General features: G+C 47.0%; 2 protein-coding genes across 4 annotated transcripts in view; one reads left to right on the top strand and one right to left on the bottom strand.

Annotated features, from left to right (window-relative positions):
• Positions 1–270: 270 nt before the first annotated feature.
• On the bottom strand, positions 271–4244 carry acot8 (acyl-CoA thioesterase 8). The gene is made up of 6 exons (XM_040204530.2): positions 4020–4244; positions 3244–3380; positions 2823–3048; positions 2267–2424; positions 1706–1897; positions 271–1384 (listed from the first exon to the last, which is right to left on the bottom strand). The coding sequence occupies exons 1-6, from the start codon at positions 4136–4138 to the stop codon at positions 1266–1268; spliced, it is 951 nt and encodes a 316-aa protein (XP_040060464.1). The 5' UTR covers positions 4139–4244; the 3' UTR covers positions 271–1265.
• A 1706-nt stretch (positions 4245–5950) lies between these two features.
• Positions 5951–19739, top strand: part of phactr3b (phosphatase and actin regulator 3b) — a 29720-nt gene continuing 15931 nt past the window's right edge. The window contains exons 1-3 of one of the 3 annotated variants that reach the window (XM_040204500.2): positions 5951–6234; positions 19306–19464; positions 19554–19628. In XM_040204500.2, the coding sequence (XP_040060434.2) occupies positions 6126–6234; positions 19306–19464; positions 19554–19628 (343 nt within the window). In that variant the 5' untranslated portion in view covers positions 5951–6125. Of the gene's footprint in view, positions 6235–16731; positions 17042–19305; positions 19465–19553; positions 19629–19739 lie in introns of those variants that run through there. The other 2 variants (XM_078091657.1, XM_078091656.1) reach the window with 2 other exon arrangements.

The raw sequence follows: 19739 nt of genomic DNA on the forward strand, positions 1-19739 counted from the left end.
TGATATTTATGACTTAAGAAAAAGAAACAGGCTTGTTTTTGGAACTTGTGTTAGTTTTAAAAATTATGTGCAGAATTTTTAATTTAACTTTTGCGCTTGGAGGAAGATTGAGCAAGTTCAAAAGAGAGCTTGCTGGTATAAATCTGTTATTTCTCCACTTCATCCTGAATATTTGGATTTTAAAATATGACACTTCTGCCCCATTCAGCTGCTGTGCAGAAATGATAGAAACCCATTTATGCTTCATGAAAGTCATACCAGATGCCATGATCCATTATGATAGCTTTATTCACAATGACTTTACAGAAATAAACCCAATACATGAGTATAGATTTCATAAAACGGTTTCAAAATACAAAAAATACATTTCAATCTGTGATACGCAGACATTGGACATGTGCAATCAAAAATTTGTTTGTTCAGCACATGGTATTAAGATTCAGATCGATCGAGAGTGGGACCTGCATAGGAGACCAAAGAGCCATCTTCATATGTCTCTCCATTATATATTATATTCATTCCATCTTCAGCCTTGTGTGGCAGAACCTACAGGCCCTCAAAAGCAAATACCGTACAATAGTCCAGACTTTCTTGGCTAACATTGTGTCCAGCCTTTACGCATTATGCACTTTAAGTCCCCCGCCTTGTGAAAAAAATAAACCAAGAACCACCTGCACAATTTCATCCTGTCCTGCTCATCAATCATCTCCCCTTTCATACGTCTCTGCTGGAGGATCAGTCTGTACATTTTCCAGGCTTTCTTGCTCTCCCATGATTGCAATCTTTTCATTTTCAATTGGTATTTCAGGTTGCACATTTCCTCCCCAATAATTTGTTTTTTTTTCCAATCAATACTTGAGGATCAGGCTGTTCCTCCCCTTCGCTGTCCTTCTCTCTACATTCTATTAACGCGCTTTTATTCTCTTTGAAAGTCAGATCTTTACAAAATGGGAGCGAGGGTGCGGAGGGGCACCCATGTGTCAGCTGCTGGTATTGTTGCATTTAAAAAAGGCAGGTACACTAGTGTTAGACCATGCAAGTTTCTACTTTGTTGAACCTTCAGGTCAGTTGGAAACATTTGGGAACCGTTGGAATTTCAAAAGTTTTTACAGTAGAATTAGATCATTCAAAATCCATCCACTAAAAACATTAGATTTTTCCTAATAAATTATCTTCTGTAAATGTCTTTATTATAAATTAAAACATTAGTTTTAAACAATATTTATGATTTAGTTACAAAAATATGGTAAATCTCATGAATGTGCTTAAAGTTTGCTGGACTCTGTGACTTCTTTCACTCTCAGGACCCCCTCCTGGGAGCACGAGGCGGCCAGCACCCCGTCTCTTCTCCACAGTCGGCCCTGGATCAGTGCTCTGCTCCCCCCTGTGGGACACGACACAAACCACACGCGGCAATAAAGATTAATAAAAGAGTGTGAACATTTGAATAGATGTTGTAAAATTGAAAACAATTCCAAATTTGAGTCTCCCTATTGTTAAAACAACGGCTCCTTGGTGGCGCAATATCACACTTCTATCTCCATTTAACATCCCATTCACAATCATATTCATTGCTTCATGGCTCTATTGAACAGTTCATCCTCATTTTGATAAATGCATGCGGACATTTCAAAGACATTGAGGTGGATCTCCACAAATAAGACGTATGCAGCGCAGCTGAGGGGGAAGTGACGGCCACACTGACCTGCCCAGGGGCTCTCGCACTCGTACAGCATCCACTCGTCGGCGCGGAACGTGCTGTGGAACCACATGGCGTGGTCCAGGGACGCCGAGAAGTGGGCCCTGTGGTTGGGGTAGGGCAGCAGCGCCGTGCCCAACAGCGCAAAGTCGGACACGTAGGCGGCAACGCAGCAATGCAGCTTCATGTTGCCTTCGCCTGCGGGTGTGTGGGAGGGGGGGGGGGGGAAACAAAGGAAATGCGTCATTAAACATTAGACACATAAAACAATGAGGATACGAGACGTGGTGGAGTGGTTTTCAAAGAAAAATTGGAATCTAAGCAGAGAAATTGGTTGTGTTTGTACGTCCTAGTTTTCAATGCTGCACCTTATTTAGGCTTATTATGGGCTTCTTCATCACCATCATCAATCATTTAACATCCCCATAGACTCTTAGCCTACGGGCACATTTAAACAAGAAGAATGCAGACTGAAAGCTAAGCATTTCTAAGAATACCTTTCCTTTCCCCAGAGGAGCAGAAATCAGTCAACACTCGTGATGCTGAAGGTCACTTGGTCTACTTTACCGATGTGTCCTCGCGCTCGCACCCAGAACAGCTTCCTGGGCTCGCTTGCAGCGCGCGTGAAAGAGTGTGGGGGGTTCACTGGCTTGATCTCGATGGGGACCTCGTTGGCCAGCAGCTTGTTCAGGCCTTGCTTTGATTTCTCTGCCAAGTCTGGTTTACTGTGGAGCAACACAAGGAGATGCAGATCCCGTAAAGTAAAACTGAGATATGAGCAAGTTTCTCCAAATCTTAGATTCATTCAATTTAAATAGTGCCTTCTAACTTCCCGGCACCTAAATGTTGGAATCAACTCCCCAATGACATCGGGACAGCAGAAAGCCTATACAGCTCCAGACGCAAACTAAAAACACACCACTGCCAACTATACCTGGGATATTTAGCACTTTAATAGCACTTTGCAGTTTGGCTTTCTTGAAGAAATGGTACTTTGATTCCACACGACAAACACATGCGTCAAATCTCCACATTGGAAGGACCAATCAACCAGCGGACGTTTGGAATGAATCGATGACAGAAACACAACACAAAAGTGTTAACACAACCCCGGTGAGTTTACCTGAGGTAAAGGTGAATGAGCTCCTCCACGGTGAGCAGGTCTTCGGGCTGCGGGACCTGCGGCATGGTGAACTGGTGCTGCAGGGGACTCGGCTGCTGCATGTGGAACGAGGCCTGGCACGTGAGGATAGGCTGCCCGTGCTGGACCGCCTTCACGGAGCGCACCGCAAAACTGCGCCCGTCTCTGGTGCGCTCCACCTGGTACAGCACCGGAACCTTAGGATCCCCTGAAGAAAAAAGGGAAAAACCCAAAAGACATATGTGGTGAAAAAACGGCGACTCACAGTCAATTCACCAGATAATCTCATGGATTGGCATACGAGAAGCCTTCGGTCTTTTCATTCAACTCATAGATCTACGAGCCCCCCCACCTCTTTTAAGAAAAATATTTGGCCAGCACTTTAAAGACCGCCTCGTCTTACCCGCTCGTACAAAGTAGCAGTGGAGGGAATGGGCGAAGAGATTGTCGCCGACGGATTTGGCGGCGGCCACGAGGGCCTGGCCCACGATTTGGCCCCCAAACAAACGCTGACTGCGGGGCACCCAGTGGTGCGTCCCTCTGGGGAACAGAGAAGCAATAGAAAAGTAATAGACATAGTGTGGTCTCACTGAACATGACCTCCACTGTATTCACAAGGGTCTTGAGTTCATTGGGTGGTCCTGTGGCAAAATGCATTACCATCCTATACAGCGGCCATAAAATGCATCCCGTCTTTGAGGATTTATTATTTCAACCCTCAATGGTGTTTTTATAGCTCATGTTTAATGACACACTGCGCTTTGGCACTAGAACACCGGGAACTGGAAGTTGACGTGTTATTAAATCAGACACATTGGAGTTTAACAACTTGTTAGAGTGATCGGTACAGTTAAGTAGGCAGTCAGGTCAACCGTTCATTTCCTAATGTGAATACTACACACTTACAGCTATCAAAGGGCAACCAGATTTCAAAGGTGAAGTATGATAAGCGGTTCGAATCCCACGAGTTTGGTCTTCGCCCACACATTGAATCACAAGTTGACAGTCATCTGTGAAGCGATCGACCGGATGTTTATTTCCTGGTTCTTCGACGCGGATCCCGGGAGGCCACGCCCACCGCACATCTGCCTCGCGCACCCCAAAAAACCCAGTTTATTTAAAACTCGGTTGTTTTGTCGCACCGGAAGCTGTCGCGTCGGGGAAGTGACAGCCGGTTACCTGTACAGGTCCACGTCGAGCTCCTCCAGGTTGAGCACGCTGGTGACCAGCACGCTCCTGAGGTCATTTTGAGGGGAAGCTGTTGTGTGGTCACTCTCGCCGGCATCCCTCTCCGCCATGTTTCTCCTTCTTTTTCTTCTTCTTCTCCTTATCCAACTGCTACTACTTCTTCTTCTTTGGGCTTATCTGAGGTTGGCAAACAACGAAGAGAGGAGCAGTTCTGCCACCGGCTGGTGTGGCATGTGAGGTGTCTGATACTTAAATAAAATAACATGAAAACATTTTTTACCTTCTTTCTTCATCATATTTTTGTAACAGTGTACACTAACATGATCTGCATGGTTGCAGTTAGTTAGTTAGCATATTTTTACGTTTTATATTTGCATAAGAACTATGTGAACAACATAATCATTGTATTCCAGCAAATTAGTAGATTGAAGGCATGTCAATCATTATGCAAGCTTAACAAGAAAGGGTCCCACACCAATGTTACAGTGAAGACATGAAATAGAGTATTACCAATGTGTTCACTTGGCTTTCTGGTTGCTATCTCCAGTGGTATGATTACTGTTTGTCCATGGTTGACCTTTTTACTCTCTGCACCAAATGACATTATCTTTTGAATGCCAAGTTATGGCCGCATGCTCAACCACCTAACGTTATTGGACTGACTCACACTTTCCTAAACACGTTGCAGTACCTATTTTATATTATCATTGAATGCCTACTGCGTCCTCACTCATTACTCATAACCTGTCACAGCCATTTAGGGGTCGCTAGCAATAACCACAGACGGAAGGGGATGTAGCCCATGCAATGTCACCAGTTGGTTTATGGACTGCTGTTTGGAGTGAAATGAGTTTATTTAAAAAATATTTACACTTGACTCATCCTGTAAACCAGGTACTGTCAAGACTATAGGGGGGTATTGATGGAAAGTTTTGCACACATTCATCCATCATTTATATTTTTTAAGTATTGATTTATGTTGCCTGGATTTGAATACTTCTTTAAAACATTGACTGGTTCAACCATTAATTAAAAATATATAGAATATTCCATTTTAAAACCCATTTTCATTTTTTTATTTTATACGGAGACTACCTTTACAAACGCAAAGTAAATACAAAAAGAAACATACAAGTATTCAAAAAAGAAATATTAGAAACTATAATTACACACTAAATTGACTGAAAAATGGTAAAGCAATGAACACAGTAACACGTTTCTCATAACGCATGGGATCCTAATTCTACGAGATCTGCGTCCACTTCAGTAAGTGACTGGACATAATTAGTCAGCCAAGTACAAATACGCACCGTGTTTGTCGTTCATTTATACACGTTTGTAGACGTATTTTCCGACATGTGTTAGTAAATTATTACTGGTGATTCCGTTCAGATGGAAATTCTCTTTTAAAATTCCCAATTTTTCTTATTTTATTCCAGCATTTATTCCAGCATTTATTTATACTTGTCATTTTTTTCAAGCGGACGTGACTCCAACGTTGCCTTCAATGGCTGTAGGACATGTTGCAATCATGTCTGAGCGCAAAATTGCTTAAAAGGAGCGAGCCTCAACGCCCCAAAACACGCAATACAGTCCAGCGAACAGCATGTTTCTTTTGCTCCTTTGCACACGTGTAGTGTAGTTTGTTGTGCATACATCGGCAACCAGTGTGGCGTCTGGAGCCTGGAGTTTTCTGTGGATAGAAGAACTTCTCATTTTAGTTTTTCTCTCAGGCTAACTGCTGACAAATCAATGATGTGACTAGAACCGTATATTTCATCTGATCCCATGGCTGTCACACCGCGGCATCTCTTTAATTAGTGTAATGGTAATTAGTCTAATCCCAAAGAGACGGGAATTTGAGTTCGGATAACAAAAAACAGGTTTTTACGAGCAGCCCCTGAAGGGGACATTGTGACGCTGCGCGCGTAATGGATTTCCCCAGCACTGCTGCGCTGTCGGGGACCGGGAGCTGCATCTGCAGCAGCAATCCGGCCACGTTAAAAACCCGCTCCTCCACTTGATGCCGGTGACCTTGGCCGGCGCCGATCACGCCCCTCGCTCTTGTAAATATCTTTCTTTGCCTTTCCCGTTGCCATGGCATCGCAGGACGGGCTGCAGGAGGATCGCGTGGTGCAGCGGGGGAGATCTCAGAGTGACCCGAGCAGCATCACCGAGGTCCGCTTGGGTGAAGCGCACAGAGCAGGTAAGAGGAAGGGGAGGGGGCAAAGGGGTGACACATGGCCTGTGATCATTAGTTTGTGTCTTTTACGCAGGTGACAGTTGCATGGGATGGGGGTGGGGATGGTGGGGGCGGGGGAGAGAGAGGGGGGGGGGGGGGGGTTCCGCCAGCGGCCGATCCCAATGAATTCGCATGCAGCAGACGTAGGATGTGTGTGAATCGTGCGTCATTCACCGTCCAGGAACGTTGGCCGCTCGCCGCCGCTGACCTGTGCTGCAAGACCTTGTTTCATAATAACGTATAATATAATGTAATAATCGAGAAGGATGTGTCATGCAACATGGGATCCAACTGGTGTCATACCAGTCCGTGTTCATGTATTCCGAGCATGCATACATTTTCTATCCAGTGGTATATAACACTGATCAAGTTCATTCCTCTCCACACCCTCAGACTGCAAAGTGTCAGCTTTGATCAAACATAATTGTAGCAAAAATTAAAACCTGTGTGAAAACTGCATGTCCTCCTTGTACGTTTCATAATCTTTTTGGATCAGTCTTTCTCTTTTTTTGCAGCAGCAGCGCGTGGAAAGACGTAGAACTTGCCATCGCGCATTGGCCCCGCGGCGTGTTGAGGTAGAAGCTGATGAGAGCGCTGGCTGTGCGTTTGGTTGTTTCCATGGCGATTCCAAATGGCAGAAGGCAGTGCTTGGCTCTCCAACTGTGAGCCGACATGGCCGACACGTTGTTAGTCTGCTCCCCTCACTGATCTTCCCTTCTCCTTTCTCTTTTTCCCTTTTCCCACTAAACCGTGGTGATGTACAGCAGCCATCCATTCAACGCCGAAGGCCCCTTTAGACTGTGAATCGTGTCTATTCGCATGGGATCTCACGCGCCCAATGCCCCCCTGCCCCCCTGCCCCCCTTCCCTCTCCCCAACCGGAGCGTTGCTCAACAGCTAGCGCGCAGGTGTGAGATTCACTGTTTTTGGTTTTCAACGGTGGTCCAAAAGCGCGATTAATCTCTCATTTTAACTTGCGGGCCCCTCGACGGTCGCCGCTGGCCCCCACGGGGCCTTCATCACTCGACAGTGTCAGCAGAGCCGAGATGAACAGGAGGAGCTGATAGTGTAGATGGAGCATCTTCACAAAACAAGGGGCTCGGTTACTGACGTGGCTGGAGGGGGTTGCAGGAGTCTAGGCTTCATAGCATCACTATCACTTCCACTTGTGTGTGTGTGTGTGATTTGCTCTCAGTTTGACAAGGATCTGGCTATCTTTAGATGCGCGACGGCCACATCGTCCAGTTATCTTGCCCTTGGCGGATGTTGTTGCCTCGGTTTTAGCATCCAGGGCTTGTCACGTTGCCCCCGTTGTTATGGTTACGTAACAGCTGTTGTATGTGTGTGTGCAACTCTGTGACAACCCTAGTGACCCGTGATGTATCCCGCCCCCCCACCCCTCCACACACACACACACACACACACACACACACACACACACACACACACACACCTCTAAACCCACCCGCAGCCCTGGCCCTACTGCGGCTTTGATCCGAGCACGAGAGGAACCGTCTCACGCAAAGCGTTGCCTCCTCCCCGGTGATGCTCGGATAGTGATGCAGGGGGGGGAAAGCTCCAAAGCGTTCTTTGGGGAGACGCGGTCGCAGGACAGAAATCACTTGCTGCATGTGCACGAGACACGAGGACTCACTTATTGCTTACAAATCAGATTCTCATGCCGCTCATTTGCAGCGCCATAAAAAACGGTGACGCCAGCTTCACCCGGTTTCCCCTCCGGCTTGTCGGCTGGCACCGATCAGAGACCAGCGAGACGACAATGTGTCTTCTGGCGAATTGTGAGCGAGGGATGAGCGGCCACCTTGTTCAGCGAACGCCGGTCAATGTTACATCCCTGGCTCGGTAGGAGGTGATGGTGCAGGCGACACGCTTCGGTCGGTTAAACGTTCCAACGTTGGCATCTAGGCTGGCAAAACCAGACGGTCACTCCTCTAATCCAGAGAGAGACCTACGGGAACTTCTGCAGTCGGCTGGCAGTGAATTAATGAGATTTGGGGTTTTCTTGAAAATGAAACCCAGATTGGTGCATATAATGAGTTAAATGCATCAATTCATCAGGCGATATGAAATCATAACTGTGCAATCTAGTCCCAATGAATTGGTCGGGCTATCGGAGAACTCACATTTGTAATCCGTATGTTATACAGGCGGTGTGTCATTTCCTGAAAAGTATCCTCTTGCAACCGCTTTGAACTGAGCGTAAAGCTGCGATCGATCAATGTCTTTACTCGCAGTGATGAGACTGAAGTCTGTAGACCTCCTCTCTAACAACTCCTTGTTTCGGGTTTTATGGCCCACAACGTCACTGTTTCCCATTGCGGTCTCATTCTTATTGCACCAAACAGAAATTGTGTTGGATTCACATGGAATGTAGAAGGTAGATTGCAAAGACGGATGGTAAAATAAAAGTCCAATGGTGACATTATTGCCCCCATGGGCGTAGTGTAGTTTTCTGGTGCAATGAGAGACAATTGGCAGCATTTCTGACTCATGCTAATTTCATCCTCATAAAGCAACGTGGGGGAAACTTGCTCAGCTTTCGGCTATTTTACAACCTTATCGGTCATCGGACTGCTCTCGTTATTCAACTTATTCAACTGGTCAACCGGGGGTTACACTCTTATTGTAATAAATTGAAGTGATGACCAAAACACATCAGCCATTCAAATTTTCTTGCCTCTGCCCCCTCGTCTCCCTATTTGAGCTGTGGCAGTGCTACTAATCGGACATGCGTCCCTAACATGGAAGGCTTCCCCCCCCCCCCCCCCCCCTTCTCCCACCCCTCCCAGCTACTGATAGGCCTTCGTTTAGTCGGCGTGTTCAGTCGGATGCGGCAGAGAGAGGGCCTAATGGGGAGATTAGGATTGCTTTCTTTGAAATCAGGGCCCCTCGTGTTTTATTAATCATGAAGCCTGTGCACATGAGCCTCCGAGCGGTGATCAAACATAAGAGAACCGCAAACCTGGCTGCCGGCGGCTCACTCGCATGCTCAATTTCGAATGGAGCATGTGCATGGAAAAAAAAATCTCTTCACAGCCACATGAGTCATTTCACAGCAACTGCAGTGGGAGATGAGATGGGATGAGAGGTGTGCAACGCTGTAGAAAAAAAGAATAGGGCGATTTCACTCACACTGCACATAGTGGGCTATATACGGAACCGTCAGTCGGTAAAGCATTTGCCTATTTTCCGTGTCCAAAGTAAATTCCGAGCGTAGGCCGAGCTTTATGAAAATGTCTTCTAACCAACAGGAAAATAGTGAGAAAAGTTTAGTGATTTGAAATGTCGTCATTTAAAATTAATTTTGATGTGTGTGTGTGTGTTGTAAGAGAGACAGAGCAAACCTTGTGTGTTTGAAAAATACATTTTTGCAGAAGAAGAGGGTTTTCAAAGGGAAACGAATTCGCATTAGCGTGGACGTAGCTCGAGGCTCTACAGCTGCTGAGAGAACTCATTTTAAAACACTTAATATGACAATGCATACATGGTACAATGCTGTATCATGCTTACCAGCTTACCTACGCTTGCTAGCATGCTAACATGCTAACATGTTCTAAAAAGAAAAGCACTTCTCGGGGCGACCGTTAAATTACAATTTGGTCCAAAATTGATTAATCCTATATCAAAAGTATATATTCTGAAAATAAAGTATATTTAGCTGAAAAACTGCAAGTAATTAGTAAACTAATTGGGATCAAGAGCAGTTTGAGCTGCCACAAGGGGGCTCTGCATGGCAGACGGAAAGATGTAGCACAGATGAGGTAAGCTGTCGCAGTCACTGGACACGAGGCCCGTCCAACGCTGTGCTCCGCACGGCGCCAGACAGGACACACGATGACTCGGCGTTACTCACCATTGTGGTCAAGATGAGTCGGAGTTGAACCGTGCGACGTGCTTGAAATGAAGAGTGACTTTACCGATCCATGAGGGGCGTAAGACACCGTCTCCGCTCAACTCCGTGCTTCCTTAGAGCCGACGCGACTCCTCAAGTTCATTTATTTTAATCTTTTTGGAACTCACGTCATGTCAATTGAAAAGCGCAACATCTGAAAGCGGCGGTGAGGGGTTAAGCACGCGGAGCAGGGGTCATAGGGGTGAGAGTGACTAATCGAGCACCGTAGATGTCACTTTGCTGACACGGCAATAAGTTGTTCCATCAGCGAGTTTTACCCTTGAGTCTTTGGTGCAGCATTGATTCCGTCCTTTTATTAGCTGGCCCTCGCTCAGTGGTACAGCGGCTAATTCAAAAGCACCTTGTTCTTTTTTTTTTCTTTCTTCCTTTTTGTGCCGAGTCATCTCTCATGCCATCGCGCGCTGTGAGGTGTCCCCGGGTACCACTGACTGCAGAGCCCCCGGGTGCAAGAAGAGGCACAAACCATGACGTCACCCTCCACCGACGAAGGGAGGACATGAACACCACCATGTAGGGGACATGCATGCTGCAGATGCGGGGGCAGCGGTAGGAATACCCGAAATACTGAGGTCACCGAGCGGTGATGTGGCCCGTTAAGCGCCCTTCTTCTCTGTCGTGTTATTAAAGCGCGCGTCTTCTTCCCTGCTTCCACCGCCGAAGGCTGATCTGCTCACAGCGATGGACTTTTTATAAAAAAAATGGACGTACTCATTGTGACGTCACCCACCGGTCGGCATTTTGGCCTTTGCCATCTTTGATTTTGATGATAAACTCATCCATCCATGGAGGGGTGGATGGAATAAATCAAGTCAGAGTTTTTCTTTTGCAGCAGAGGAGTTGCACCCTGTTGGCCATTTGAAAGAATGCAGGTTTCCACGTTAGATCCACTTATCAGAAGCGATGGCTGCTTCCCGATCAGAGCGCGCAGTCTCTCTCTCTCACTCTGGGGATCAACTGTGCACTTGTTACTGGACTAGAGATGGGGGTTCATGCTTTTGGAGCCGGCCTCCATGGCCGTGTGAGGAACTGCAGCGTTTGTGTCGCGTTGGCTTCAATACTCTGCACTGACACCAAAACGTCCAGAAAATGAGTTGCTATCAGATATTTTTTGTTTTTGTTTTGATTTGGAGGACTTTCGCCATCGCCATGAATCCCGAGTATGTTTTTGGGGAATTTACGGCACAAAATTAGCATTATGAGAAGAAAATGTGATTCTTTTTTTTTATTTTAGAGAGAGAGGATTACTGTAGATATTCTTTGTATAGAGCAACAGCACAAAAGCAAATGGGGAGCCGTACTACTCCCCCTCCTCCCCCCGCTACACAACAAACAAACACACACATACACATGCCGCCTCCCTTCCCCCAACAACCACACAATCCGGGACCTTTAAACAAGAAGCCTGCCACGCGTTCAGTGGGACTGTGGCGCGGTCAAGTCTGCCGCGGTAAAAAAAGACGAGGCCGAGCGGATGAGATGCTTGCGGCTCGTGTTTACTGGTCTGCACGTCGCCCTCAGCTAACTTAAAGGCATTCTCCTCTTTCCCATTGTGCTCCGCACGTCCACGTTTAGCACCGCGGACCGAACTGGGGGGGTCTCGCTGCGTGCCACATGTTCGACGTTACTACGGATCTACCCAGCAACTGGGCTCAGCCCGTTTGGGGGACTTAAGCTGTCAGCAGCCATTTACACATAATGTGTCTTTTATGAATGTTTCATGCGCTGACCCAATTCCTTTAAGAGGCGAGTAAAAGCAACGTGCTGCACACGAGAACACAGCGGAGCATCCTGCTGATCCTTTAGACATCCTCGTCCCACAGCGTGTGGGCTAGAAGAGGCCAGGCCACTGGAAACCAGAGCTCTGTTATGATCCATTGGATGAGGATCTAGACCACCCCAGCTTCTTTTCAATCTACGCTGCAGCCCACGGAGATGAGGAGAAACAGCCCTGCGAGGGCTTTAGCACGGAAGAAGATCTTTTTTTCTCTCTGTGGCAGATGTAATTAAAGCAAATGCTTAAGCCCAGAGTAAGAACGGAGAGCCTGACTACTGGCACACTCAAAACCTCTACGTCAGCAGTGTAGAAGAACGGAGGAGAAGGAGGAGGGATGGTTGGGGCAGCAGCCAAAAAAAAATAAATAGCTGGAGCCAGTTGCTCCATTTAGATTAGAAAACTTTATCAATCCCCAGTGGGGAAACTCATTTAACACCAACAACTCTGTACAGGCTCATACAGACAACAATAGATGCTGAGCACAACAAGGAACAAAGCAGAAGATGCCTTTAAAACATGATGGACATCAGAAAGAGGCTCAACCTAAAGGTGTTCATTCAAAAATCAAACGGCTGCTGGAATAAAAGACCTTCTGAGTCGTTCAGTAGAACACAGTCCATGGCCTTCAAACAAATGCAACCACAGAGCATTTGACAAATATTATTGCTAATTAATCACTAGTTTCCTCCCAACCAGCCTCAATTGTTGAGGCTGGAGTTATCACATGATTGGTTTCACGAGCCGAGCACGCTACTTTTAGACCGATGACGTCTCGCGACCAAGTGAATTACAGCTGCAAAAGGAGACATCAAAAGTAAGAGTTGTACCAGCTTAACATCAGTATCGTCATCGAGGACGTCTCCGATAACCACCAGAATATTTTTGACCGGTTTGCCGGTGTCGGTTTTAAGGGTTGATTTGCATTTAATAAGTTCATGTAACCTCGGCGCTGAAAGGACGCTTCGGCTCCCATGGTAACCATCTGAGATATTCAGGCCCCCGACGCCAGCAGGGCCCGGTGTGTGTGTGTGTGTGTGTGTGTGTGTGTGTGTGTGTGTGCTACACAGCTGGACACAAACTGCACAAATGAGCAATCAAAAACTCAGACTCGGGCTACATTCTGATCATTATAAAGAGTATGACAATGATCTCCGTCCACCTTTGCACTTTGACCTTTGCAAACGTATATCACATGACCATTAACGTACGCTGAGACAACGCTTATTTTCTTTCAAAAGCCACCGGTTAGTTATCTGTTTATGAGTGTTAAGCTATTAAAAGCACAAACTAACCAACACTGACGCTCCGTGTTTTCATCCCAAGCATGTTAGCATTCTTGTGTTAGCATTTAGCTGTAACGCAGCCTGATAGCAAATTTATCAGCTGGTTGGAGCCTTTTAACTGAATTGTGTTGCAGTTTTTTCAGGACTCTCCAACATGGTATTGTAGTATTCAAAAATGAAGAAAACTCCGGACGCATAAAGGATACCGCAAATCGGAAAAGTTTGATTGAAAGAATTTGAATAAAAGAATAAGCGTTAACGCCTTGATCGAGGATTTGCAGGCTTCCCCGGTGTACAGGCCACAGGCAGAGAGTCCTTTGACTGTCTACCGGTTTCACTCACGAATCCCGAACAAAGGGACAAACGCGTACATATATAGACAGTCAGAAAGGTGTGAAAACTATTCTATTGGTTTACAGAGTTCTTCTAAGATGATTGGGTTAAAGTTGGTGCGTGTCCACGCCTCTGGGCACGTTTGTCTCAGAATTACAGTTATACATTGTCATTACATCGTTCTCATTTCTTTATTGATTACATAAATCCATAGGAAATCCAAATGTTCACTAGTATTACACGATATGCATTTCTTTATTGATTACATAATTCAATTGAGTTTTTAATAACCTACAGTATAAACCCCCGAAAGACAAACTGATTAATCGAGTGCTGTGACGCCGTGCCAGAGGAATCCCACTGACTGTTTGCAGCTCACACACTCTGAGGTCCCCCCTCTTGCACGCACACACACACGTATCCGCTATGACGCTGCGTTGGCTCGTAGGACGCACGGGCTGCGTCTGTAGCCGATCAATGACTCAGCACTTTCTGAAGAGCAGTAGCACTGGAGTGAAGCAGCAGAACGGGATGATGAACTTTGCAATTTTGGTGTGTTTAGCAGTTAAATGTCAAACGCAGTTGCCCTCTCACTTATTGCCTGCGGAGCGGCTCCAAACTTTCCGTGGCATCTGCACTCGTTTTAATGTTACCCAACGGGGCGGGCCGAGGTATTTCAATTATTTTGACATTTTTGCATGAATAAATTTGTTTTGGGCTTCTTTTGGCACTCACCTTGTTCCTACGTAGCTCGTGTTACGATGCGATGGGGGCCGGTTGGCAGGTTGCAGGAACAGCTACTGTTCATCGAGGGAGAGAAAGAAAGGCCTCCTTTCACATTCATATGGTATTATAGAAATTGAGTTCCAAGTGGATTCAAGCGTTATATAATTCTAGTACGATGACCTATAAGGGAGTATATGTAGTTGGGTTTATTTTAGGTTATTGATGTCTGGAGTGATTTTTAAGGATGTGCTGGTAAAAAAAAAAAAAGAATCACTTGACAAAACAGAGGGCAAGTCTTGCAGACAGAACTGTCACACATATTCCCCATCTTTAAACGCTACTTAATACGTGCGTGGCTCCTTTGTTTCCATATTATATGTTAATGTTCCTGGCGAGCATTGCTGCTGCCCCAGGATTCAGTTATTTTGTGGCTGACCCGAGCAACTCAGAGACTCTCTGCGCCGTCCCTGAGAATGTTACTACTTTGCGGTTGCAATCAATTGTAAAGTGCTTTTGGTGCCAAATTGCCCCACAAATGGACACTCCACCACGGCAGGTTTGAGCTGTTATTCCTCCGATGTGGAGCCCGATTCCCGTCGTGACCGCTCACTTAATCGCTCCCCGGTCTGTCTTAACAACCTGAAAGCGTTGCCCTTCGTTCCTCCCGTTGGTAGTTTTCCTGAAGGGATTCGCTATAGTGCAGATCTACTGTCCTCACATGTACACATATGTGACTATATGCAATATACATTCTACAGTACAGTTGTTAATAATGTTAATTAATCAAGCCTTTTCCAAATATACAGTTGCCCATGCTGACCCTAAGAACAACATTAAATATCACTAATGCAAATGAAATATTAAAGGCCCAGTAGCTTGGTAGCTTGTGTGTTTTATGAGACCGTGATGTTGCTCTAAAAACTGTATGCAGTTGAATGTCCACGGCTTGTAAAGTGCTTAAATCTCACAAAAAATCTCACAAAAAATCTCACCGTGCAATTCAGTCAAACAACGTTGGAGGAATGGGAAAAACAGGTAAACAGATTATACATTTTCCCGAGATGCTGCTGGCATTGTGGTCACACGGCAGTATTTACTCTGAAAACTTTGAGTCAGCTTGAAGTCATGTGACAGCTTTTAAAAAAAAAAATGTATTAGCTCATTGTTATTTCTGTGCGCGCCCCCTTTGGCACGCCCTCAGCCCTGGGCCGTATCGCAGGAAGGCCCGTAAATATTGAATGAGAGTGAGTGAGCAGCCCACACGCCGCTGTTTACACTGTTTGCTTACTGCTCGCGTGTCCCCGAGGAGAAATCCAGCCTGTTGACTTTGAGCACCTCCATGCAGCTCGGCCCGTCCTGCAGAGAGTGGCCCGGACAAAATCGATCCGAAACCACAAAGGCTTTGTTTACACACTATGTGATGTTGCCTGAATAATTAATAGCGAGTATCTTGTGCCAAAGGAGTGTATGCAAGGAAATCATATTCAAAGAGAAAACATTGAAACTAATCTAAAACCAAAAGCTGTATTCCTGTATTATTATTGCACGGTTATTTATGGTATATGTGACTGTATTGAGTCTCCTGTTATCGCCTGTGGTAGTTTACATTGATAATAGTTAAAGTTTTCGGAAATTGAAGTAGAATTTTTTTTGCTTGCTTGTTTTCAGCCGAGTTAGCGGAATGGCTTCACGGTTGCCAATAACGATCTGTTGGACGGTCCTCTACTGTGGGAATAACCGAATAACTCGGAAAAGAATTATGACTGAGACACAACTTGTAAGTGCTCTCATGTGGAGAAACTTTGAAACTTGCTGCGGATGTATTTGCATTAAGCTTGCAATGACCCAAACAACCTCTCTGCCTCTAATGCTTGTGTGCCAACGTAAAGCTTTGGTTTAGTGCCTGTTGTGATCCCTGCGCGGTATAATGAACAAATCCTTAAAGAGGATATGAAAGTCGTATGATCCGTGATAATGCAGTTACCTATTTCCAATTGTTCTTACGTCTACGTATGTGTGATGATTTGTTTATCATCCATTATCATCCACGTGTGCTCGTGTAGATCCCTGGGGATGTACTGTGTGTAGGTATCGTCTCTCAGAGGCTGCTGTGTTAATCCGAAATGCCAGACGGGCGTACGGACAAAACATTCTGCAGACAAGTCGACAAATATTACCTTTTGATGTGTGCAGCCAGGGTATCGTTATTTATGCATTTAGACAGATTTTGATCAATAACTGTCAATTGTTTTAACATTAGTATTAAAATACTAATGTTTGCAGTATACATTTAATTAAATAAACACATCTGTGGCCGTCTCGCAAAGCACTTGTATCCGCCGGTGACCCTTTGTGACCTGCTGTCGGGGAGGATGACGGCGATGCGGAGTGTGTGCCTGTTTATTCGCCCTCCTCCTCCCGTCCTCGGAGGGGCGGGGTCCGCATGGCCCATCAACACTGACACGGCGGTCTCCCGCTTGGTCGGCGCTCACTCCCACCGCTCGCCTCGCCGCTCACACACCACTCCAGACGTGTTTTCCACCTGGTACATCAAGTACGTTCTCACGTTTACTGTCTTTCAATAGTTCGTTTCACGGAATCCAACGCGAGAATCCGCCGCGAGAGCGCGCTCTCTCGCGCGCGCGCGCCCCGGTCGGCGGAACACGGTGGTATGAACACCGGGAGCTGGAGGACGACCGGAGAGCTGCGTGTCATATGCTATGTACGTAACGTTGTGTTTTTATTTGCACGTCATCGCACTCGTTGAAAGTCAGCTCGCGGGAGTCGCGCGCCCGCCGGGACTTGTAGTTTTCTAGTGACCGCTGCTTTGAAGTCCTGCGGTGGAGTCGGTGCGATAATCTTCCTCGTGTGCTTGTTCTGCAGCGAGATTATGATGGGTTAAACTTCAATGCTTTTCAGTTGTTTTAAGTGTCGATATCCTTGTTTATTTTTGAACATCTGATACCTTACAATGCGACTTGTCTCCACAGGGATAAAAAGTATTTTATTTCCCCGGGAGCGTTAAACTCACGACAGAAAGTGGTACGCGATGTGCGTGCTGGGGATGCTGGGGATGCTGGGGCATTCCCAGTGGCTCTGTTCTTCCTCAGTGGGGCTTACTAATGTGTCTGTCGGCCACGTTATACTATTTAACTTAAGCATTCTGCTCTCTCCTGCTCTAAAGGGGATTCTTCTCCCGGCGTTTGCAACCAAAGGCGCACCCAAAAGAAAAAACACTGATTAAAAATTTCAGCGCAACTTGCAAAATTAAAATAAAAAATAAAATCCAGTGGCTCCCTGATTTACATTATGCATCGCTGCATTCCGGGTCGTGATTGGCTGCGGCTCCTCCATCTGTTTGTTTGTGTGTGTGTGTGTGTGGCAACCTTTTCCCCATCCACCCAGCAACTACCTATTCCTCATGCCATGGTGATTCTCTGCCTCTGCGGGGCCTCCCCCCCCCCCCCCCCCCCATCCCCCTCCCCATTGCAGCATCCAGCATGGTAACCGTGGCAACGGCAGCCTGACCCTGGCTGCGCTGCTGCAGCTACTACAAGCTTGACCTGGATTCGTCATCAGAGGCGGGCGTCCACGCGACCTGGGGCAACTGACCGGCTTCCTTTTCTCCTCCTCTCCTTCTTCACATTGTTTAAGGTCTAGTGGCTCTGAGGGCCAATGCGTCAGTAAGCGGCTGGTCCTGGACCAGCAGTGATTGGTCTTAAATTGCATCAGACTATTGGTCGTTTCTATTGCGTCGGCAAATGCAGTGAGGCGGATGATTGGTGAAAAAGAGCTGCAGCTTCTAGTTTCATGGTTTCCGTGAACAGCAGAGTTCAAGAATAAGTTCCGCCCGAAAGATGTGTTCTTACTCCAGTGGGAGGATCTTCTGCTTTTCTTTGTGTGCAATTAAATTTGATTCCTTTGTGTTTTAGATTGACATTGACAAAAAAAAGCTTCACTTTAGGCTTCAGGATTTTACTGCGGTTATTTTTATTGGTTGACCATTTGAAAAAAATACATGGCAGGTTGAATAATATATAGAAAATATCTGTTAGTTGCGGCCGCAGCCCCTCCCCCGCCCTGGACCTTTCTTGACGTGAGCCCACCGATGACCTGTTTGACCGGCGTGTGTCCGCGAGGACGTCGCACCTACTCCACACAAACGAAGCCCCCCCCCCGGCCGCTCCCTGCAGCACGCTGCAGAACCGCTTTCCCCTTATTCTTAATATTCACTTTCCTCATTTTCCTCGGCGTTTGGCCTGCCCCCCACAAACGGGAATCCCACCGCCTGATCACGTCCCTCACCTGCGGAGCGGCTCGCTGCGTACCTGAGGGTTTGCGGGGATCAGCGCGTGTGTGTGATTTGTTTCCAGGAGGGATGTCAATGAGCAGATGTTGTGGATTTAGACGCAGGAGAGTGTTTGCGGCCCGCGGCTCGGCTGTAAGCTCCCTGAGGTGTCAGAGCCAGACTCTGTGTTTCTGTCTGTCCCGGCGATCCCTCCTCTACGGCTCAGACCGCAGACTTTGAGAGTGCTTGGAGGAGTCCAAGTAGGCGCTAAGAGGAATAGCCATTGATTGCCTGTCTCCATCTTTCGGGAGGCCTCAAAGGCCTCTGTGCAACGCCCCCTCCCCCACATTTGAAAACACTGGAATATATTCTGGCCACTACGTCAAAAAGCAAAGCGCGCGTAAACAGACGGGGCGAGTGGACGCAGCCGAGCGCCACCCAGCATGCCGCTGCGTCGACCTTAAAAGAAGCTGGAGCTTGTTGTATTTGTTCCCTGCATGTCTCTCTTTTTTTTATTTTTTTAAAAGCCACGTATTGTGAGTGTTTTTGGGGGGGGTGTTTGGGGGTGTTTGGCTGCCCTGAAACCACGTGAGTCGCTCACAAACAATGCGATCCTCTGTCTCCTCCCCGCTGCCGGTTAGACATTAGGCCGCGGCTCCAGAGTGACTCACGGCCGTCCTTCCTTTTCTGCGTGGTAGATGTGATGGACCAGCAGAGGGCGCTGCACTCGGGCTGCCTGGTGTCGGGAGTCCGGACGCCTCCCGTCCGCCGCAACAGCAAGCTGGCCAGCCTGGGACGCATCTTCAAGCCTTGGAAGTGGAGGAAAAAGAAAAACGAGAAGCTGAAGCCCCCCAGCGGTGAGCGGCGGAGGCGCACGTGGGATACTTGTTATTTTGTTTGTGCGTGCGTTGTGTCCGTTCCGTTAATTAGCGCTTGTGTTGTTTAGCCGGGGAGAAGAAGGCAGCTGCGCGGCAGAAGAGAGGTGACCTCGTCAGGAGGAGCCCTGGGGAGACGGAGACAGGTGCAGAAGGAGACACACACACACACACACACACACACACACATATGTGACTCCGGGCGGCCACATGATGCCACGCTGTGCCGGCTCACTCCCGCCCTCTTCCTCTGTGCA

Source organism: Gasterosteus aculeatus, chromosome 17 (genome assembly GCF_964276395.1).
Source record: "Gasterosteus aculeatus chromosome 17, fGasAcu3.hap1.1, whole genome shotgun sequence".
Classification (NCBI taxonomy): Eukaryota; Metazoa; Chordata; class Actinopteri; order Perciformes; family Gasterosteidae; genus Gasterosteus; species Gasterosteus aculeatus.

Bases quoted from the DNA above. Each gene is read 5' to 3' on its own strand.
- acot8 (XM_040204530.2), bottom strand. From the start codon at position 4,138: ATGGCGGAGAGGGATGCCGGCGAGAGTGACCACACAACAGCTTCCCCT. The intron at 3,049-3,243 runs GTAAGACGAGGC...TTTTTTCTTCAG, and splicing joins CTGCTACTTTGTACGAGCGG to GGGATCCTAAGGTTCCGGTG. The intron at 1,385-1,705 runs GTCAGTGTGGCC...CGTGTCCCACAG, and splicing joins GTGCGAGAGCCCCTGGGCAG to GGGGGAGCAGAGCACTGATC.